This window comes from Pyxicephalus adspersus, chromosome 6 (genome assembly GCF_032062135.1).
Source record: "Pyxicephalus adspersus chromosome 6, UCB_Pads_2.0, whole genome shotgun sequence".
Classification (NCBI taxonomy): Eukaryota; Metazoa; Chordata; class Amphibia; order Anura; family Pyxicephalidae; genus Pyxicephalus; species Pyxicephalus adspersus.
The window spans coordinates 4,583,252-4,607,644 of NC_092863.1; the positions used below are offsets into that span (position 1 = coordinate 4,583,252).

General features: G+C 38.4%; 1 protein-coding gene and 1 long non-coding RNA gene across 2 annotated transcripts in view; both read right to left on the bottom strand.

Annotated features, from left to right (window-relative positions):
* Positions 1 to 15,129: 15,129 nt before the first annotated feature.
* PFDN4 (prefoldin subunit 4) lies at positions 15,130 to 23,004 on the bottom strand. The gene is made up of 4 exons (XM_072414195.1): positions 22,909 to 23,004; positions 20,374 to 20,481; positions 18,877 to 19,014; positions 15,130 to 16,741 (listed from the first exon to the last, which is right to left on the bottom strand). Exons 1-4 carry the CDS (start codon positions 22,930 to 22,932, stop codon positions 16,610 to 16,612), a joined length of 402 nt encoding a protein of 133 aa, XP_072270296.1. The 5' UTR covers positions 22,933 to 23,004; the 3' UTR covers positions 15,130 to 16,609.
* Positions 23,005 to 23,479: 475 nt separating this feature from the next.
* Positions 23,480 to 24,393, bottom strand: part of LOC140332926 (uncharacterized) — an 18,479-nt gene continuing 17,565 nt past the window's right edge. The window contains exon 3 of the long non-coding RNA XR_011921254.1: positions 23,480 to 23,557. This is a non-coding gene — a long non-coding RNA (uncharacterized lncRNA). The remainder of the gene's footprint in view (positions 23,558 to 24,393) is intronic.

Consider the following 24,393-nt stretch of genomic DNA (forward strand, 5'->3'; position numbering starts at 1 on the left):
GATAGATATGGGATAGATAGATAGATAGATAGATAGATAGATAGATAGATAGATAGTGGTGCTTCTGTTACCTTTCTGCTACCTACATACCTACTCAGTCTTGGCTGCCAAGGACACCCTCCTTGGGGATGCTTTATCACACCGGCCTAGACATTTAGTTTTTCACCACATGAAATAATCCTTCACACATGGGTATGTACAAAATGTTCTGTGTAAATACCAACCGATGAAAATAGCACGCTTTTTAACCTAATTGCTAGCTTAGGTAAATGAAAAAAAATCAAAATGTGCACAAGGAAGGCTTGTTAAAAAAAAATTGTACTACAAGCATTGTCATAGTACAACAATAGGCTGTACACTTTTTATCATGCATAGCGCTGTATTGAACAGAGTGTTCATAAGAGTGATTTATGCACCACAGCTGTCCTGAGTCTGTCTGTTGACATAAGATTTCCTCACGCTTCCAATGTCAGACAGCTATAAACCTCACATCAGATCCTTACATCGCCACTCTGTCTAGGATATATCTGATGCTAATGCTTTTTTTTTGGTCAAAGAATGGATTGCAAAAGGTCACAATAGGTTGTACAGTAAATCCTTTCAGCGCATTATGCTAATACTGAATAGAATAGCTATCAGACAAAACCTAGAGGATGTATTTAGGCTAAAAATTAGAACCTAAAGCTCAATGTCAAATTTATTTAAAAAAATACTAATTACTACAGTAATGTTTACAATAAACACATCCAATACATTTTTTTCTGCAAATCTAAATGCAGAAGCAAACACACAGATGCCTTTTTTTTTTTTACTTTTTTTTAAGATGTTTATGACCACAGACACTCAGCTAAGCCAAAGGGCCGTAGTACAAATCATCATCATAAAAGCTTTTTGATAGCAAATATATTAACAGAAAAATAAGAATTTCTTAAACATACATGCCTTCTAACAGAAAAACTAATCTTGACCTGGGATAACCCTCCCCAGACTATTTTTCCTATCAAAGTAATACCTTAAAAGTCTCAAGGATATATCTCTATAAAAAAAATCTTGATCGATCAAATCCTTCATCCGCCCAGGAATCAAATTTTCTTGAAAATTTATCCAGGCCTTCTGCGTATAGCACTCTAACCTTTTCACCATGTTGACGCAATGAACACGAAAGAACCATCGGCCAAATACCTGAAATCGGACAACGTGGGTTCCACTTTAGCAAAAGGCAAGCTCCCCTATGTTTCATAAAACATCTTCTCTTTCACCTCTGTCTTCAAAGGAATAAATGTTGTTTGGGACTCCACTTTCTCCCGTTTGACCTGAATCTCTATCTTTTTTGGTTCATCTTTAGAAGATCTAGGTTCTTCAACACCTGGTGCCTCAGAATTTCCAGCACAAGATGGTTCATCATGGTTTCTGGGTCATGCTTTTTTGTTCCAACAAACTTTCTAGGACTTGAAATTTTTCCTTCTCTGGTTCTTCTCTTTGCTTCTTGGGATCCTCTGGAACCCTCTCCTCTACACCCGAAAAATTGGGAATATCATCTTCCGAGCTTTCTTGTTCTTTTCTTAACTCTTTCTTCCTTCCTTTTCTCTTCGTGAACGGACAAGACATGTACAAATGGTCAGTTCCCAAGCGCAGGTTACACTTTCAGCCTTCCAGTCACTTCATCACTGTGTGTCCCTACTGATCCGCAAACATAAAACACCTCCAAACTGCATTTTTTTTTTAGTATGACCATACTTCTTACAAAAGGATCCCATACCCGGAAGGAACAAATCATCATTGACCGTGCCCAGCTTAAACCTGGCAGGTGCTTTTAAGCTTTCCTTAAATTTTATTCCGAACTTCCACTTGCCTATCCAAATCCCCAAATGATTGCAGATTTTTCCCAGCACTCTTCCAGAACTACAAAACAACTTCAGGTATGTCACAATGTCTTCCGCTGAAACATAGGGAGAGTATATCTTAACTACCAGTATTACCTCTTTCTCATGGTGCAACAGGATTTTCATCTTTTTGGCTTTGGGATCCATTTTTTTAACCTTCCACTTGGCTAGGAAATCCTTCAGAGTACCATCGGCCGCAAACACAATGTCATATGCAGATGTCCTTGGATATTCATAGATAGTAATTATCTCTCCCTTCTGGACTCCACAGATTCCTCCCTAAACTTCATTGACCAAAAAGGTCAATTGGTCCGACACTCCATCCTTCACGAACACAAAACGCACCGCATTACGAATGCGAGCATAGTGAGGTACATACTCCTCCAGTGGGGCTCCTCCACAGCTGTTGCCATGTTCACCTAAATAAGAAAATAAACCTCCACTGGATATCCAGCAAGGCGATCGCACTCACGTTTTCGGAGAATGCTTGCCACTACAGAACCATATGGGGAACCCGCAGGAACCCCACAAGGCCGAGGTAGCTGTCCTCCTACTCACTAGCCTTTCAGCTATAGAAACAAGTAGAACTTGATTTTCAGCCAAAGGCCGAGAAGCAGATGCCGTAGCTTACTAGCCCATAGATGTAGTAGTCGCATTGGTTTTCCTATGCCATTCCTAAGCTCATTGTACATAATGCTGATTCCCTGGATATACATCTAATGTGTTGGTGTCAGTAGATTCAGTCACACACTTGAAACAATTATACAGATAAAACAATTACTGAACACCTGAGCTGTATACTCATTCTGGCTCAGGGATTCGGAGGGGATTAAAAGCCGAGAAGCAGAACACCAACCCAGCTGGATAATATATACCCAAGTCAGACATGGCAGCTAACATAGTGGGCCTGAATTATTAAAGCTCTCCAAGGCTGGAGGGAATACACTTTCATCAGTGAAGCTGGGTGTTCAAGCAAACCTGGAATGGATTTCTTCAAAGTAATTTGCTTTGTTAGCAAATGTTTTGAATCTTGAACCAGATCCATTCCAGGTTTGCTGGATCACGCACCTTTACTGATGAAAGTAAAGCCTTGGAGAACTTTAACCTCCCTAGCGGTTCATTTCTTTACGGGTTTATAAGTCTAAAAGCGGTACATTGTTTTTCATGAAAATGTATTTTACACTATAATATAATAGTATGAGTATAATAAAGTTTGAAACACAAAATCATGTAAAAACAATAAATTGAATAAATTAAAAAATCTATATATTTTTTTTAGTTTTTTTAAATTAAAAAAAAATACATATTATACTCATACTATTATATATACTGTAAAATAAATGTTCTTGAAAACAATGTACTGCTTTTACACATAAAAATCCAATTTATTGCATTCAATACAGTTATTTTGTATTGAATGCAATACAAATGGATTTTGAATTTCCTGCCCCACCCGGCCTGCAACGTACACACGCACCAACGTCACCAGGAACTCCCCAGGGACTCATTGGATGCAGAAGCAGGAAGAAGGAGCTGGACGCCGGGGGATCAGCTAAGTGCTCTATTTACTAACCTTCCCAGAGGTTAACATACCCCGAATGTGACTCGGGGTTACCACTTTTAGCAACTTTTTTTTACCCCGAGTCACACTCGGGGTTACCTCTTGGGAGGTTAATGAATCAGACCCAATATGTCAGGTTAATTCCACTTTAACACTACAAAAGTGCTTAGTAGATAGGAGAGCACAAACATGACCACTCTAGTGTACTGATGTTATATTATATGAGCTTAAAATTTACCTCCAGTTTTGATTAAAAAAAATAATCTTTTTCAGTTCACCAATAAGCATTGTAATACTTAAAGAAAAGTCAACTACCTGTTTATGTTTGTAGATGTGGATCCAGGGTCCAGTGAGCACACACGTGACACACAAAGTCGCAGTGCTAAAAAAAATAGAAAATAGTAGTGTTACCTTCCTTACATGTGTGTTCATCACAATATATTGGTTTTACATGATATCACTCTCCTCTGGGGACTTTCTAAAATTAACAAAATACTGGGTAATGCAAAAGAGGAGATACTTTTGTTATTACCCTGTGGGTGGGGTGGGTGAAGTTACTACAAGTCCAGAGTGCTTTGCCAAGTTTTCCTACTTTTTATATATCTATCAGTCTAGAAAGTTATGTGAAGTCAAAAACTAATAATACTGTCTTCAGATTTAGTAGGTAAATTTATCACTGACATTGTCATATAAACGAGAAAGACATTTCAAAGTTGAGCAATGGAGATATGAAGCAATTGCTTCTAGCAGAAGATGTTCAATAAACACCATCAGCTTGGTTAGTAATAAGTCTGATGCTTTGCATTCAGCAAGTGACTTCCTTTAAACTTTTCAAGTCCTTAAACTAAAGTTTGAAATAAATGCTATTCCTGCAAGGAAGATAGTGGATACTGTTAGGGTTTCCTCTCTTTAGGGTTATATATCCTTATAGATACGTATCTCTTTTACCACCTTTGCAGTAGAATGTTGCTCCAATGAACAGAAATTCTACGAAATCTTTGTAAAATCTGACAATTCAGGGATTGTTAATCTTGTTCCTCCTTGGACTCACTTGGCTTTTCTGCTGACCCCTATGTTAGCACCAGACACAATTAGTAGTCAGCGGGAGGAAACATTGAACGTGGGACAAAGACGATACTGGAAGTTTTGGTTTCTGCAACAACTTTAGGGAAATATTTTTTAGAGTAATGTTATATGCTAGGAGATGTTAATGTTATTGTTAATGATAATGTTAGGATGCTGGGTCAAGCAAATATTAACTTCTTTTTAGGAAGGATCTTTATTCTATCTTTTTAGAAAGAAAAATGTATTCAAACTTTCAATTTATTAAAAGGAACACTTTCAATTATTTGTCATTAAAATTTAAAACACACAGATAATTTTGAAATCAGAAGGGTACTTGAAGTCTTAAGGTCATTCACAATATTGCTTTGCAGAAAACTGTGGCAATGCATATTATGTATGTTAATCCAATTCTTTGCCTTCATCCAATGCAACTTTTCAATGTTGATGAGCTGCAGCAGAGTACGCTAACTTGTGTTACGTTAGAGATTCAATTTAAATGATATGACCATGTTTAAAGCAATGCATGAGACTGTGTGGCATAATGTGCAAGCACAATAGTGTAAAAGAGCCCTGGGACTTCGGGAATAATGAATGCCAGATCACCTCTGCTGGTCCTGGAGGGGTCAAAAGCAAGGGATATGGGATTCTTCAGTCAGAATATGCCAAACAGTGCATTACTTGTGTCTGTGACCTTTTTTTGTTTTTGCTAAAAATACAAAATAAGTAAAAAGAAACCTTGCACTGTTTCCCATGGAATACAGGGTGAAAAATTGAAAACATAAGGGGCTGTATATATATCTAATAAAAGAAATGTTAGCACTCATTGTTCTCTGAATATCCGTTTTTTTTATTTCATGCAGACTCATAGTGTTTCAGGGATGCAATGGTTCCCTTTATCAAACGTAATAATGTGCTACTTTAACAAGGTTTATAGAAAACACAACCTGCATACATTTTACCTTGTAAACTGTGTGCAATGTGTGTTTTAGTGCAAGGAGTAAATACACATATTATGTCTGTTACTGCACTCTAACATAATACACCACATAACTAACAAATATTTTTTCTTGACAGAAACGTAAGGGGAATGTGGAATAATGTAGAACGTCAGCTTGCCAAAAATGTGCTGAACTGTGTGTACTTACTAAGATCTAAATTCAAAGCCTTAAACAGGGAAGAAAAAAACAATGAAATAAAAGTAACAATAACATATGTGCAGCCTTTCTGCTTTAAAGCGGATATAATTCCTCGTCTCAGAGACAGTAAGTTTGTTATAGTGCTGTGTATCATAAACAATTGCCTTCTTTTTCATTAAATATTTCTCTCTTCTTTCCATCTCAGTATTGCTGATCTCTTCCAGTCTGTTTCAATATCTTCTTGTCTACATGTACTCATTTCAGCATCTACTACACAGTAACAGAAATGAAGAATGCCACAGCAATGTGCATGAAGATGAACTACATTTTATTTTGCCAAAACATACAAATGAAGTCATGAGTGTCTGCTTAATACGGCAGCATATTTTTGCCACAGTAATTGTAAGCTACAGTCATTTTGTGGGTGAACTTTTGAAGACAATGGTTAATTCGTAAAAAACATCTGTAAAATATTGTCAGTGTAAACTTGCTCTGCATAAATATGTCATTGCTCTCTCTATATATAAATTACTTTCGTACCAAACTGCTGCCAGTTTATCTTGAAATTTTTTTAAAATGTGACATGATCTTATGACAGATGAGCCACTCGATGAATTTCCCTGGATGGACTATGTGACGTAAATGGGAGACGGGGGAAAGTTTTTAAAATCGACTCACCGTTGACTCTAGCCGAGCGTAGGACACTGAAAATGATTAGCTTGTCAAGACAAAAATGACGGTCCTTGCTCGAGGGAGCATTATGGGGACACTGAGGACAAGCAGTGGTGTGTTTCCTAGGGATGTAAGACAATCTAGGACAAAGTTTCCTTTTTTATACCACTAAGAAATTCCACTTGTATTTTGAAAACCTATGCAGTGACACAGAATGAAAAATGTTTTTAAAACAAGAAGGTTGTGGCCCTCCCCAAAAAGGAAGCTGACTTTTACAACATTATTTGTGACCTGTTTGTTTTTCTGTTCTAACTGCACACATACATACAAGAATAAACTCTATATATGTATGGTCAAAGAAGCTGAACAAAATGGGAATATACTGACTTCTTCTTTTGTGGTTCCTAGGTAACTGTTAACCGTTGAGAATTCGCCACTAGGTAGCCAATATTCTTCTTTTGTACAGTCTTTTTTCCAATCTGTAATAACTGTTGATTGTCCTACCATGATTAATACACTGAGGTTCATTCCTAATTATAAACACCTGGTGCAAGTTTAGTATTATAAAGAAAAAAAAATGCAGCTTATGTGTCCCTTTTGGTGAAGAGACTTGAAGTGAAGTGAACACAAACATTGTATTGCAGGGGAAATCTGAAATTGTACTTGTATTTTATATTCTGCACCAATCACAGAAACTGGCATTCAGGGTTCTCAAAATGCAGTGTTCCACAACAAACTTATTGAATGCCAGTTAGGTGTGCCGGATTTCATACAACTCTTAAAATACTTGCAGGTTTGTGGAAGAAGGAGATACACTGCCGGTAAATGAATACTTTGTGTTAAAAATCACCTGAAAACTTAGATTGCACTTCCTGTGCCTTCATCCTTATAGCTGTATGTTTGCAGTGTGAGATCATCTTAGACACTGCTGACTCTACTAGTCATGGCAGATTTGGATTGAGATTTAGTGATATCACAACAATGCTGATCACTGTTTTCCTTGCTAGAGAGGAAGCTATACCTGCGGATCTACAAGTGCGACTGATTTAGTGGATTTGTCCACGTACGTACCTCTTTAGCTGTTTTTTATCATTACTCCATCATTTATCACATCACCAGTCATCAGGAAGGCAGCTTTGACTTGAGAAAGCAAAGGCCAGATCCTTTCCCAAGAAGGCTGTCTCCATACAGCGCAGAACAATACATTGGTAATATGAAAGAATTAGCTGCAGAAAGCCTATAGGATGTACTTATGACAAGACCTTTGTCCTCTGCTTGTCTTATTTTTAGCTTCCATAGTTGAGGTCCCCATTTAAAATATGAACAAGGCAATCTGTACAAGCAATCAGGTTGTGGGTGCTGTGTATAAAAGTAAGGTGGTGCACAAAGTTATCTGTTTTGTGGGCCAGGTGCCCACTGCGTTTTACTCAGATCTGTGAAATCAGTCAGTGGGAAGGTTAATCAGATGTGATCATGTACCAAAGAGCAATACATGTTGGACTACATTTTCCAGCATCCCTGCATTACAGGGGAAATCATTTGGCTATACGAAACAGGGCAAGACTCTTCACAAAGTCAACAAAATTGTGGTAAGCAACTGCGGGACCTCAATCTAACAGTCTAAATGTGAGGCTCTGGCTGTGAGGATAACTTTAGAACAATTTTAAATGTAGGCATTTGCCTTCAATGTTGGGTATATTTGGCCTTTTAAGGTAAGTCTGCAATCTTGATTGCCTTCCAAATAAATACTAGTTTTGTGACTGAACTGAAATTTCTTACTAAATCACTCACCTGGAATGAGTAGGTAGATTAAATGTTCTGACCCTGCTTATCTGCAAAGCTGTTCTAAGTGAGTCACACAATCATTCTAATCAGAGGACAAGCACTACAGCCAGGTAGCTTTCATTTTCAAAGGGAAATCGGTAATGGCTTCTCCCATAGATCTAACACTATTGTGTTTTAGAAAAGGCTTCTCATTTACATACTTACAGACACATTGCAAAGCCAGGATAATCACATCAATAGTTTAAACATGAATTCCTGGATTGTCTCCCTGTTAATTGGGCAAAAAAGATGACTTGTTCAGTGAGCAAGCTGGAAGTGCACATCCGAAACAATGGGCTGAACTGGTAAATAAGGCAAATGGTGTATGTATTTAAACACTGTATTTCTTTGTTTACTCGGAGTTTTAGGAGACCAATTATCTGTCAGAATAGGTCTATAGTCTCTGTGGTTGCCCTTGCTGCTCTAATTCTGTAATTGAGTTTATTATTTTTGGAACATCCATAGGCTGCCCACCCTGACCCTTAGCATGACCTAGTCTTAATTTAATTTAGCCTTTCAGTTTGGTTTCGATGTATCACTTTTGCCAATCCCTTACCAGCCTATTTCTTTGTCTCCTCCTCTGGTACAATTTGAGTTTGACTACTTTTCTGCTTCCAAACACCTCACATTTTGTGCTGTTGCGTGTAAAGGTTTGTACCGTTTAAGCACATTAAATCCTGGGGGTATAAGGGCCAGTATGGGCATAAAACTTTAACATGCCACTCCAGCACCTTACCCCAGCTACTCCGATGGGTAAACTATATGCATCACAATAATTGGAGCTACTTACTACTCTAGTCTGAAGACAATGATGTTTTCCTTGTCCTTTCTCAAACTGGATAGTTTGGTTTCAATGTTACCACCTGATCACCTGGATGCATCAAGATGCATCATGAGCATCCCTTTGGACAGAAAAATCCTGAAGTATTCCAGCAAATTACATTTCTAAATGAAGAAGGACTGCAATATAGGCAGCAAATGAGATTTCTGTGTGTGTTATGCATAATATAACATAATATATTAGGATAATATAGAACAAATATATTAGGGCCTTGTTGGACATCCCATCCCAAAACCATGTGTTGCCCTTTTTTCCCTTATGCAGCACCCCACAACACAGGGAAGTGTAAGTCAGTCTCCTTAGTGCACTGAAGTGTGTTTCTGCAATGCACTAAAATGAGTATGTCAAAGTACCTTCCAAAATTGCAAAGCCACATTTAATTTTGTGTCAGAAGCCAGTGAAAACACACAATCAAACATACACAAATCGCTAGTTTACACAGAGGCAGATATTGGTTTCAAAGAGTCACAATGGTATGCAACAAAGGTTAAAAGATATATAATATAATATATATATATATATATATATATAATGTTTACAGTACCCTGTGCTTTGTTAAATGGGTAATAGTTAAGGTGTATATTAACTTTTTATATATATATATATATATATATATATATATATATATATATATAATAAAAAATATTTATGTTTAAAGAGGATGCAGACCAGTCACAATAGCATGCAACAAAGGATAAAAGAAGTGAGATATTTATATATATATATATATATATATATATATATATGTATAAAAAATGTTTACAATACACTGTGCTTTGCTAAATAGGCAATAGTTAAGGTATATATTAACTTTAAATTTTCAAACCAATAAATGAGAAAATGGGTTGTTGTAACATCTTCTTTTATAGGTGAATACTAAATACTAAGTAAGTTGCAGAGAGGTCATGATGACTGAAATACCGTCCAGCCCTTACGACTTGGGATTACTCATTATGGACTGTAATGTGAGATGTCTTACACTGTTGCATCAGTGCATTTGTGCTGAATAAAGCTTAAAATTATAAATTGCACTAAACGATTTTGTGCTAGGAATAATCAACAGTCCTAATGCAGACATATTCTTATCCTGAAAGCTCATTGCTGTCATTATTCAATGTCACGCTATTATCGGACCTCGTTTTATAGCGTCATTATACTCTAAATAGTTTTCTGCATGCAGGTACCATTAAAAGTCAGGGTGATGAGAGTGGAAACACATTCCCGCGGTGATGCTTATAAATGCTGAACTCAGCAAATCTCAACAGAATGCAAAGAATTCCCCCACACATTTATCTTATAGCTGAACACCTTTATGAACAAGTGTTTTACTGCGGCATGGATTATCAGGTCCCAGTGCCCACATTATATGTCTGTTCATCACTTCAGTATTACCAAACTCGTGTTGAATAAAGATAGCAAAAGCCTTTATATGGTGTTCGGATGTTAAAACCCAACTCAGGGTGTCTCAGCCATAGTAAATCTAAATATAAGTACCTTGTTTCCAAAGCTGGCCTCTGCAGTAATTTAATACTAGCATAAGAGAGATTAAGCATGATCTCATAAGCATGAGAGATTAACACAACTTCCAACAAAAAACAGCAACACAAAACAAAATTTTATTTGAAGGCAAACATTGGAAGTTGAATGTACACACAGCTTTCCCAAGGTATCTAAACAAGTGTCTAAACCTGGGATTTGTAAAAATACTTAACACAATATCGCACAGATCAACGACATTAGGAAAAAGAAGGCTATGCTTGCCAGTGATTTTCCAGAATCTAAATTGATGCAGGAGGAATGGAAGTGCCTCGGGCATCCTCCAGGCGGAGATCCGAGAGGCTCTTACACAAGGTTTTGAATCTACCTCCTCCCTTTAAACAATTTTACGCTGACGGTTCTCAACGTGCCGCGCACTCAGCTTATGCACTCAGTCAATTATCTACACTGGGTATTTCGGCGCTTTCTAGCCTGGGGCCTCTGGTGTCAGAACCAATGTAATCACAAAACAAATACATAAAATAAAATGGATGCGTTTTCTCCAGAAATGTCATATTTAAATGTAGATTATGTTGTTGTAATAGAGGTAATGTGTAAGAACGGAATGACACTCCGAGGAAATAAAAAAAAGACGTAAAGCTAGGGAATTGGTTACGCCGATTATAGAACAGGAACGGACTCCCCAGCTTTTAGACAAAAATGTGATGGGGTAACATGCGGTTCTTGTAGTAAGTCTACAATGTTCACGCTGCCTTGCAGAGCGTGTATAATGGCTGTCATCGGCATTAAGCCAGAGTTAGAGGAGACGGCAATGTGTTTATATGCTAAATGACAAATCAGTTCAAATGTTTTAATTCCCTTAAGCGAAGCCACGGCATGCTACGCGGAGAGGAGCTGAGCTTAAAACATTGAAATGGAAAAACTTTCTTAAAAAAATCATTTTAACATACCAAATCTTGTAAAACAATAAATATGTATCTGTATAAAAAAGAGAAGAAAAAGTATTTGCATTAAAGAGAACCTGTAAAAACATTGTTTACAGACAGAATATTTTATTTACTAGATCACAATTTTAATGAGTCACAAGTGTACATACACATATTTTAATATTTAGTAGCATTGTCTTTCAATTGTTTAATTTAAACCTAATGTTTGGCTATCCCAAATTTTGCCCCATTCAATTAGACTGAATTGGTGTAACTTGGACAAGTTTGTAGGTCTCTTTATTTACACATGCTTTTTCAGTTCTGCCACAAATTTCCAGATTAAATCCTATTAAGGTCACAGGGCATTGTAATAGCCACAGCATATCTTGCTGTCCTTAAGTGATTTTGCCACAAATTTAGGGGTATGGTTGGAGGCATTGTCCATTTGGAAGACCCATTTGCAACTTGCTTGAACCTCCCTGCTGAGCTCTTAAGATGTTCCTTCCTCAAGATGTCCACCAGTCGCTCCTGCAGCAAAACACCCCATAACATGATGCTCCCACTCCCATGTTTGATGGTTGGGATGGTGCATTGCAAACTGGAATCTAGCTTCCTTATAGTGCCTTTGGAGCAGTGGCTTCTTCCTTGTTGAGCAGTCCTTTACTGTTGTTTTGGGATTGATTTGTGCTTTTCATAACAAAGCATGTTCTTCCCCCAAGAGACAGAATGCATTACCTTCCTAAGCAGTACGATGGCTGTATGTGGTCCCAAAGTTTTTATACTTGTGCATTATTTTTACAGTGCAGAACCTTTGAACCTTTTGAAACCGTTCACCATGATTAATCAGATTTGTGGAGGTCCACTCTTTTTTTCTAAGTTTTTATTTCCCCACAATTTCAAGAAAAGAGGCATTGAGTTTAATGGTTGGCCCTAATACACATCCACATGTTCACTCCAATTGGGCTAACTGACTATCAGGAACTCATAGTCTAATTACCTAAAGGCTTGACATCATTTTCTGGAATGTTTTAAGTTGTTTGAAAGTATAGTTAGCAATTTGTTAGCAAACTTTTGACCCACTAGAATTGTGATATAGTGAAAAAAAATTGAAATAATCTGAGAACATTTTTGGAAGAACTTAATTTTGCTCAGCATAAAGTTTTCTTAAACAGTATGGGAAATGTATGGTTTGTAAGTTTAAAACTTGTGCAGGGGTTATAAAGGGAGTAAGGTCTCAATCAGGGGCAACAGTGGCCCTTTTTTACTATCTCATTATTGTGAATAGAAGTTTTGTATGAATTGGTGAAATCTAATAAATGTTATTCAGGATAGATAGCGCTACAACTCCCAGTCAGAAACACTAAAAGACTTGTGTGTGTTTAGTGGGGATTTTCAGCTTGGATGCAAAGTGAATTAAAACTGGACTGCAATATATAAAGCAGTGTCATGAAAAAGTTGAAGAACTGCATTCAGAATGTCTGATCTTCTATTGCAGAGATGCCTATAAGCCTACACAAAAGCTGGAAACAAAGCACAGAAAACTAAGTCATGCTTCTCTATGCTGGCTGTATGTCTGGAAAGGTGCACTTTGAAAGACTGCTAATCAACATTTGCAACATCATAACCCTAACCCTTTTTTAACACACCTGTGAGAACATAGTGTTGTGTGGCCTTCCAATGGAGGTATGTTACTGCCAGAGCCTGCATTTCTAGAAAGGCGTTTTAACTTTACATATTCGTTGACCAAGCCAAAGACCTCCATTCGGTGGAAAGAAACAGGTTCACATAAAGCTGCAATACTCACCACCTGTTTAGTGTTGTCATCTGCAGACTTATCTCCTCTGTAACCCAGCATAGGTTTCATTTAGGTTAAATTATGCTAAACATCATCCAACCAACTTCATATAGAGCCCAGACCATTATGAACACAATTCCAGAGGGTAGATGTTTAATCCAGACTGGACTCTAGTATTCTTAGTGAGGCCAGGTGTAAAAACTAGTGCGAGAGTAGAGAGAGTAAAAGTCTTAGACTGAAACTAATGGGAACCTGACCATAGCATCTGACCAGTGGATGTCTGACTAAAGAGTATGACTAGTCAAAACCTAGCATAAGACTATGGGGAGTTTTCAACCCCAGCATGAGATTTATTAGATCCTTGCATGAAATGAGTGGGAGTCTGGCCCGTTTAGACCCTAGGTTTAGACTAGTAGGAGTCAAAGAATTGTCAGACCCTAGTGGGCAACTATTAGGAGTCCGACACTAGCATGGGACTAGTAGGATTCAGAATCTATTGTGAGACCAGTGGGAGTCCGACCCTATTGTGAACTAGAAAGATTCTAACTAGAAATCATTAGACAAGTGAGAGTGAGACCTTAGTACTAGATTTGTAGAAGCCAGACCATAGTACAGGGCTGGTGGGAGGCTAGTGAGGGCCTAACCTTACAAGAAGGTTAAGTCAACTCAGACCCTAACATGAGTCTAGGGGCAGTGTCATTCTAGAGTGGGAGTAAAACCTTAACATGACACTAGTGGCAGTCAGAAGTTATAATGACTGCTGTATGAAACTATTGATAGTCAGACCTTAGTATTTGACTAGTGTGCACATATATGACACTACTGTGAGACATACACAGTATGTATAACATGCAGTTCATTGGTGTCCATATTTTGCTTTTCTAGAGGATTCTTTTTTCATTGGCATAGGTATTGGTTTTGTTCGGAAAAATACCTGTTGATTTGCAAAAAATCCAGCTGACACCACTTCCTATGCTTCACTTAAATCAGGACAGCCAAGTCCTCTTATACAAGAGCTTAAAACACTGGATTTCTGAAAGATCAACAGGCAGTTTTATGAAACTTGCAGCATTTTTGTCATAAAACATGGGAAGTGTGCATGTTTTACAGGTATGTACGTTTTTTTTTTTTGTCCAAACATACACTTTAATAAATGCAAAACTTTTGATTTCCAATGCTCTGCAATGCATTTTTTTTCTCCCAGTGTACTTTTTGTGCCGGAAAAAGCCTAGTAATACATGACTAGACATTTGGCATGAGACAGAGCGTAAAGTGGAACTAAACCTATTTTCAAAAACATTGCATTAAGGCATATGATTTATTCCAGATGGGACAGATTATGTCCCATTCTGCAATAAAATAACTTTACCTGTCTTAACACAACATTTTTAATACACTCACCTATTCCAGTTCCATCGTGGGCGCCATAATTTTTTTCCTTCTCCTTTTCCTGGTTCTAATCTTGGGCCATCTTGATAGGCCAAGCCAGCATGATGTACTTCCCAGGAGCCCCAAAGTACGCCGGGATCCCCAGTACATCCCAGAATCATTCTTTCTTAAAAGAAAGCGATCAGGCAGGTAACTTGCAGGGCCTGTTCCTTTTCTCCAATAAAGGCCCGACTGCTTGCAATTTCTTTTTCGCTCTAAAATGCCCAATCTTTTTTTTAACTGAACACTATTATTTTTTACCCAAAATAAAACAACCTTTTCTTATCACAAGTTTATTAGTTTGATGGTGTATCAGGAGGCCCAAAGTTTTCCAGAACTGCAAACAAGACATTAAAATGTTAACATCCGAACCACTTCTTTACAAAGCACAGCGGTCTTTGGGACATTAAAATTGCATTACACTAAGAAGTTTTGTTGTTTTGTAAAATGCTTTTTCCAAAACCATAGATGGGGAAAAAAAAAGAAATGACAAAAAAAAAGTTGAAAGCCAGAAAGCCATTTTATTTTTCACTTACAGAATACATGTACAATGGTAAATGATACAGGCCGTATTTTCAGTAAGCAATCAGTCAGAGTTTAGATATGGTCTACGTCAGATATTCAGAATAATGTAGCAGGTGACAACATCAAAACCAATTTGAAAACCGTCCAATTCTGACCATCTCTCCAGTAACCTCAAGTTACTGAACTACAAGTCTCAGAACACTATTTATTCCAAATGCAGATACACATTGGACAACAACAGAATACGCACTTCCACATCTGAAGGATGACTGTCAGTACAGTAACTTTGGTAATTATAAAACAAATAGGTGAAAAAACAATCTCTTCAGAATAAATATGCCTTGTTTTTGTGAGCAGTGAAAGTGCATTTACTTGAAAGCTTCTCATGCACAAAAAAGTGACAACCTTTATTTTTGAGAATCTTTTCAGTGAATGCGACATTTTGAGAGATTGCCATTTTCAAAGAAGAAGAAAGGTTCCTAGTAAATCAGCAATCTGGTTATAGGGACCTTGTGTGTCTCTCCAAAAAGAAAAGAGCTATACATGCTTTTATAAAAGTCACGTCTTCTCTCTCCTCGCTGTTAGAGCTGCAGCACCTTATACCTCTTCAGCATTCAACACTTCCAGCAATCTCAAATGCCTATGTTCCCTGTTGCGTACATGTATTTTTTTTTCTCTTACCCCCATCATTATTTCTGTGTCTTGTAGGGATAGAGGAGTCAGAGAAGAGGAAAACATAGGCATGCAACACTCCCAGAAGAGGTTTAGTTTTCATACGGGTGGTTGTTACCACTTTAACAAGCACACGTACCACCTGCAAAAAATATCCACCAGGGCAGCTGACTGATACCCAATAAATGCTCAAAACCACTTCTGAATATTACTCTAAATGAGCAAGGTGGTGGTGGACAACAGGAAGTCAACTGCTCACAGCTGGGGTATGAGCTGTGTGAATGCAGCTTTAGTGTCTAAGGGTGGCTGCAGCACTAAAACAGATAGAAAAGTAGGAGACATGGTCTGCAAAAGGACTGCACATAACATCTCATTTATTACAAGGAACTTCGACTAGGTTTTTCTTACTGACATGGTCCTTTTAGGACAGAACTCTTATGTTGGACACACACATTACAATCTGACTGTCCATATTCATTAGAATTGCCAACATCTGTGTAAAGGTGGGGCCTACCTAACTGAATATAAATTAAATAGAATGTTCAGGTAGGACCACTTACTACACAGAAATTTATGACTCCAATGGAGACTGTACAATCAAATACTTAAGTGCGGTTGCTTGCAAGTCTGCACAGATAAATTGCTCTTTGAAAATGGTTCAAAATGTCTGCAAAATTCAATTCCTCATCAGAGGTTTTTAGCAGTCTGGCCTCATATTTCATCTGCAATCAATAAAATAACACAAAATAAAGAAAAAAGAGAATCTATATTGAACTGAAATGATTTAGCTGTCTTCCGCCTCTAGGTTGATGTTGTTTCCAAACTTGGCGTAAAGCTGGATCTTAAGATCAGAAAGCACTTGTTGTATAGACTCTACCCGTGACTGTAACGATTCCATTTCTTCCTCCAGCGCTTTCTGGATAAGCAACAAAAAAGAAATAGACTGACCACAGAGAACAAAGTGTACACAAAGACATTGCACAGCCGGACGTACCTCTCTGGAAAGTGCGACACTGTGAGAAAGGAAGCTGCATGAACATGAAAATATATTTTACAGACTATTGCATTATGTCCAATACCCTCTGGGGAGATTATATGGTATATGGCACATAATATATAACATTATGTGACCCTATTATAGCGTGAGCAGGTGACTCTACACATTCCAATGGGCAAAGTAGATACACCAAAAGCCTTTGCATTACTGAATAAAAAAGAGATTATACAGCCAAAATAAAAGTCCTGTGCTAACTTATATTTTACTCAAACATTTCTGACATTTTCCACAGCTATTTACATCCCTTCACACCAAAGAAGCTTACACCCCAATAACTAATCACAGTCACAAACTATTACTAAAATACATTTATATAGCTCTGGCACCTTCCGCAGAACATGAAGCCAGTCACATCAGTCTGTGCACCAAAGAAAGGTAAACAATAATGTCCTTAACAGTCACACAGTATTACTATAATACATTGATATACCTCTGACATATACCACAGTGCTGTACAGAGAACACCAAGTCACCACTCACATCAGTCTGAATACCAGAGGAGCTGACACTCTACACTTTTCTACTTTTGAATATATTGTACATATTGTATATAATATGTTTTATTATGTGCTTGTAAGATCTTTTGATAAAACAAGATTTAGATTTTAAAAAGTGCCCTCCACATTTTTAGTCATTGAAATTCCCATAATGATTGCCTTTCACATTACAATAACCTGTGGAGATTATTTTAGGATCATCTAACGATTTCTTCTATTTGCTCAGGAGATCGGTTGGTATATCACAACCTTTCTTATACCCCCTATTATCTACACCCAGAGCGTTTCTCAAATACATTCAATAAAAAGCGCCTGAAATAGCCTCATGATTGACAGGTGGGTGGGAACGAGAACGAGCCATGGTTTCATCCTAAGCTATTTAGAGGAGAATGATGCCAGTTAATTGCATACTGCCAGACTCTTTACCTTCCTAACACGTTACAGTAAATGCTTTTCACAAACTTAAAAAAAGGTCGATAAAAAAGGGTTTTTATCTTTTTGAGGCAGGAGAAGTTTTAGTATCAGTTTGGTCCCTAAAGTTTGACCCCCCGCTCTTTTACAGGCTGCCGTACCACAGACCACAATGGTGATTATGGAATTCAGGAAAGACTTCAGGAGTGTTGGCTACTGCACCACTTTGCTGGGTGTGAGAAACCACACAAGTCTGCTGTATTATTCAATTCTTTACCAGTGAAAATTAGAAAATACCAGATGTTACTCCAAACTAGCGGTCGCCAACTTTTTTGGTCCCGCGGATCACTAAAATTACCGGCTCCTGACTGTGCATGCGCAGGGCGCCGGTTGTCAATGAAAGTGAAGTAACCTCCCCCCATTGTGACGTCATAACGCTATAACCCTGCCCACTCTGCCATCGCAGATCTAAGCATGCGATGGGAGAGTAGGCCAGTTGTGTCGTGAAACACAACACAACCACTTTCCTTAACCTGGGATTTGCACAGGAACGTGGTCAGCGGCTCTAGCCTGTACGTCCCCCCCGGCAGGGTCTTTTTTCTGACCCATTTGGGGGTGCACCGGTCAGAGCCGCAGACCACCAAAATCTTCTCCGCGGACCACTGGTTGCCGACCGCTGCTCTAAACACCGCATGTCACATACAGCCCATACTGAGACTACAAGCAGCCATGCCATCACTAACAGGCAAAAGAGGCAATTGTTTATAATATGCTTTGCAATAATAAATGTAATTGAATAAGGGTTTACATTTACTTTAAGGCCTATGTGAGGATAAAATAGGTCAACTAAGACAATGCAATTGCTTGGCCAGCAACATCATGGCCAGGGGCAAGCCAGTTTGGCAAGTCCCCAAAGGGCTTCTGATTATCATCAGGACTTTTAAAAGTACCACTAAGAAAGGGTCAGTGCAGGGGAGGACATATTTAGCCAATACAGTATTTAATAAAGGAGTATAAGTACTTAAACATCTGATTGCAGCTGCATACATGATGTGATGTTACCCCCTTTCCACTAAGTTTACAAACCTTGGCAGCTTCTAGCATTTCCTGTGTTTCTTCTTGAGAATGGCTGATGAACACATCGCCGATCTGGTAAGGAATCAACAAGGAGTCATCCAGCATCATGATGTCATCGCAGGCATCTTCCAAATTCTGGAGCTCTTTCTGTCATAACAATCAGCATATTACAAGTTAAAAAGTGGTCCAAGCGTGGGGGCCCATAATTATTCTAGACAGGCTGTCAGTATGTACATACATGCTATGCTCCGACTAACAGACAGGTCCACTTCCATGCTACTCTTACTGGTATTTTTGGTTTTATGCTAATCTAAATCAATAAGAAGATTCTTTTTTCTCATTTATATGAAAGTGCTAAATGTTTACAACATAAACATTTATTAGTTAACATTTGACAATGTTCAAATAAAATTATGCAACAAACAAGGAAAGCTGAAAGTGAATATCAGACACACATTATTTATGTTAGGCAATTTTTCATAAAGTAGATGTATTTAATTTGCAATGTGCCTCTGAACGTACTAGAATATTAAATTCCCTAACACAGCCCCTCCTAACTTGCAAGTTATATTCTTCTCCCCCTCTGTGAGTGTCTAAATACTGTTTGTGCTGTCCTAGCTCCTCGACCCTTTCCAAGCTTCCCTACATAACCTTTTATATAACTGCAAGGAGAAAATACTACAGAAAGTCAATTTATTGACATTTCTGAATCTAGGGGCTTTTACAGGCAAAAAGCGTGCATAAAAACTGCACATTTATTCTTATGTGAGGAATGTGAAATGAACTGATAGAAGTGGCTCTTGCAATTTGAGCTGACTGATTAGGCCTAATTAGGCTCTAAGTGGTAGCATGATAATTTACATTCTTAGAACACTCAAAACTTTGTGGCTAAGTATTTCAATAATAACGCACAGTAAATCAAGAGTTGCACCTATAGTTTACCTTGGTTGTAAACAGGGGATGGAAGAAAATGGCCATCAAAGAGACAGGAGGTTAGAAAGGAATGACTGTCAAGCAATGGCTGTTGGAGATGGAAAGGAAAGGTTGTCGTAGACACAGGATGGAAAGGAATCACCTTTGTAAAAAGGATGGAAAAGAATGGGCACCGTAGACTCAGGGAATGGCTGTTTTATACACAGGGGATAGAAAGGAATGGCTGTTGTAGACACAGGGGGTGGAAAGTAATGGCTGTTGTATACACAGGGGGTTGAAAGGAATGGCTGTTGTATACACAGGGGATGGAAAGGAATGGCTGTTGTATACACAGGGGATGGAAGTTGTATACACAGGGAATGGAAAGGAATGGCTGTTGTATACACAGGGGGTGGAAAGGAATGGCTGTTGTAGACACAGGGGATGGAAACAAATGGCCATCGTACACATAGGATGGTGGGAGAAGGCAGTCGTACACGGGATTATGGGAAATCGCCAGCCTACACATGGAGGGAGTCAGTCTGGCAGGGAAATGGCAGTACACATAGAATGGAGAGAAGTGGAGCATAATACCTTCTTGATCTCAATTTCATCCTTGAGCTCATTTATTCTACTCGTATTTCTGGCAAAGATGTTAATTTTTTGTTGGTCCTCAAAGGTGACATTGACGTCTTCAGCAACCTGTCAGAAAAGGTAATAGGTGAGGATTTAAAGGAGAACTAACCATCGATAAAAAAACACACATGGCTGCACTGTTATCCTCCAATTATCCTCCCCCTTGTTACTTCTGCAGAAAATGTCTGTACATTATCCTTATTAATGGATTACAAACCCCTGTAACATCAGCCTGTTCGAGTTATGTGGCCCTGTGCTCTGGATGCGGGTGCACAGCAAGGTTTTGGGTGCAGATGAGGATCCCGGGGGGCTGAGCTTATCCAACTAAGAGGAAATCATGTGTGCCATGTATATAGGGGTGACAACCATAGCTATGATAAAGGCACGGTGTCACCATGGGAAGGAGGATTATGAGGGTGATGTGAGGTAATATGAAGTACTATTTGGAGTAATATATGGTAAATGGGGTAATATAGGTACAAGAAGTGTAATGTAAGGTGATTTAGGTAATGTAATATGGGGTACTTTCCCCAACCCCTAGATTGTAAGCTTTTTCGGGCAGGGTCCTCCTCTCCTCCTGTCATTTACAAACCCTATTTATTGTACAGTGCTGCATAATATGTTGGAACTATATAAATACAGTATAATAATAACACTATGAGGAGTACTGCAGGCTAATATGAGTACTATAAGTAATAACATGAGGTAGCAAGATGGTAATGTATGGTATTACAGGGTACTATGAGGAGTGATCTAAAGTTACATGGGGTACTAAGAGGGGTAATGTTAGATAACATGGGGTACTAAGAGAGGTAATGTTAGGTAACATGGGGTACTAAGAGGGGTAATGTTAGGTTATATGGGGCTACTGTGTAGGGTATTTCAAAGGTAAAGTAAGTGGAGTAATATGGGCACGAAGAGGAGTAATAGGCAGTAACATGGGCACCAAGAATGAAAATGTGGAGTAATATGACTGCTATGGGGGGTAATGTGGATTATTATGGGCACAAAGAGGGAAAATGTAGAGTAATATTGTTACTATGAGGGGAAATCTGGAGCAATATGGGTACCGTGGAGAATTATTGGCACTATGAGGAGTAATGCAGGGTAATGTGAAGTAATATGGGTTCTATGTGGGGTACTATATAGAATTAAAGGTACTATGAGGGGTATTGTGGAGTAACATGGACACTAAGTGAGGTAATATGAAGTAATATTAGTACTATGAGGAGTAATGTGGAGTAATATGTGTACCATGAGGGGTAATGTGCAGTAATATAAAATAATATGGGTATTATTAGGAGTAATATAGAGAATTATAGGTACCATGAGGGTTATTGTGAAGTAATATGGGTACTAAGAGGGGCAATGTGGAGTAATATGGCTACTATGAAGGGTAAATTGGATACTACGAGGGTAATGTGGAGTATTATGGGTACCATGATGGGTAATATGGGTACTATGAGGGGTAGTATTAAGAATTATAGGTACTATGAGGGGTATTGTGCAGTAACATGGGCAATAAGAGGTGTATTATGGAGTAATATTGGTACTATGAGGGGTAATGTGGAGTAATATGGGTACCATGAGGCGTAATGCAGGGTAATATGAAGTAATATGGGTACTATTAGGGGTAATATGGGCACTATGAGGGGTAATATAGAGAATAATAGGTACTGTGAGGAGTATTGTGGAATACCATGGGCACTAAGAGGGGTAATGTGGAGTAATATTGGTAATATGATGGGTAATATGGAGTAATATGGATACTATGAGGGGTAATGCAGGGTAATATGTAGTAATATGGGCACTATGATGGGCAATATAGAGAATTATTGGTACTATGAGGGGTATTGTGGAGTAATATGGATACTATGAGGGGTAAGGTGGGGTAATATGAGCACTATGAAGTAATAAGGACCCTGTGAGGGGTAATAGAGAATTATAGGTACTATGAGGGGTAATATAGAGAATTCTGGGTACTATGAATATTATTGTGGGGTAATATGAGCACTATGAAGTAATGAAGGCCCTGTCAGGGGTAATACAGAGAATTATGGATACTATGAGGGGTAATATGCGCACTATCAAGTAATGAGGGCCCTGTCAGGGGTAATATAGAGAATTGTAGGTACTATAAGGGGTAATATGGATACTATGAGGGGTAATGAGGGGTATTGTGGGGTAATATGAGCATTTTGAAGTAATGAGGGCCCTGTCAGGGGTAATATAGAGAATTATGGATACTATGAGGGGTAATATGCGCACTACCAAGTAATGAGGGCCCTGTGAGGCAGATATTGGGCGCCATGTCTGCACCGGTTAGCGCCTACTTGCACCCCCTTCCCTATCTATTGACACGGCCTCTCCTGTCAGTGCTCCCCCCAGGATAAGAGGTATGATAGGGATACATTAACAGAGCGACCCCTCCGGGGCCCTGCATTACACACAGCATCACAAACACCACAATACAAACTCCCCGAGCTGCCTCACCGCTTTCTTCATGGTGGCCGACATCTTGGGACTGTACCACAACCAAATCCGTACGGGGGGTGACAAGCCCTATGTTGTAAAGAAACATAGGCCCGCCGAAAAAAACACCTTCGTTCTTCTTTAACGCCAATAAGAAAACACTCACGGACATGGACACTCACGGTTTTACGTATCATCTCATTCAAACATCTGAGGGAAAACATACCGAAATTCCCCCTGGAAAAATGGTATAGTCCGGGCAACGACTCTCACAGTGGTGGAGGGCTGCAGCGGGGATGTGCTGATTCAGACTGCCACTAGATGTCACTAGATGTAATGCAGCAAATTTGTACATGAAACAACCGCTAGATGTCGCTGTGTGATTGTAAACTCTAAGAGGTATTACTGTACTGCAATCCTGTGCTATATGCAGGGATGACCGCCAGATGTCGCTGTGCGCTATGTGCTGCATAGCTAATGAGGATTATTTGCAGAGATACATTGTAGCAGCAGGTGATTGATTATTTATTTTACAGTTTAAATATATTTATTTTATGGAATATCCATGTGTTCAGGCACAAATGTTGTTTACCTTTATAGCTCTTTTCTTTCCAGATCCCTCTGCCTCTTTTCCTCTACAGCTGTTACTATTTAGCCTTGATGGAAGCACCTGTTCACATAAATTATTATTATTTTACAAGTAGTTTAATAAAATGCATGGATCTAAAAATATACATTGTGATAACGATCCTAAAATGCTGCATTTTGATACATTGGCCTTCCATTCATTGGAATACTTCCAAAATGTAGCATGCTTTATTTTACAACACATAGGAATACATTTAATCAGTAAAATTACTGCACTTCAAAAACAAAAAATCAACATAAACACCCTGATTCTGGCATGACAAGGGACAGTGTTTGATTTTGGAATGGAGGGGTATTCTCATGTGTTTTTTGCTTATACTGCTTTCCTTTTAGGTGTATATACCATTTAGTGAAAACATCTGAAAAGACTATTTACTGCTATTGATTTTATCAGCTACAATGTATTTATCAGAAAGTTTGCCTGCAATATAATAATAATCAATTGATGTGTGTTATTTGTGCTGCATTAGGCTGTCCTGTGATTTGTGTTGACTTTTTAGTGTGGGTTTTATTTTTCTCCTCCTGGTGGGGTGTATTGTTTTGATGCATGTTGTATTGCACTTATAAAATGCTGCAGGTTTTTTTTTTTGGATTGTGAGCAAGGCATGAAAATAATTGGTTTTCTGCTATCTTTGTGTTAGGAAAGGCTGATCAATGCAGATGATGTGAACAAACACTAATGTCAATTACCAATACAGCTGTGCAATTCTCCATTAACCACCAATAAAAAGGGGCAATTCTCCATTTACTGCCAATACATGAGTCTAATATAAGGGGGGAATTCTCCATTTACTGCCAATATATGAGTCTAATATAAAGGGGCAATTCTCCATTTACTGCCAATATATGAGTCTAATA

Excerpts from the sequence above, each read along its gene's own strand:
- PFDN4 (XM_072414195.1), bottom strand. The coding sequence starts at position 22,932 with ATGTCGGCCACCATGAAGAAAGCG. Across the intron at positions 20,482-22,908 it reads CGGCCACCATGAAGAAAGCG|GTTGCTGAAGACGTCAATGT; the intron begins GTGAGGCAGCTC and ends CTTTTCTGACAG. Across the intron at positions 16,742-18,876 it reads AAATGCTAGAAGCTGCCAAG|AAAGCGCTGGAGGAAGAAAT; the intron begins GTTTGTAAACTT and ends TTGCTTATCCAG.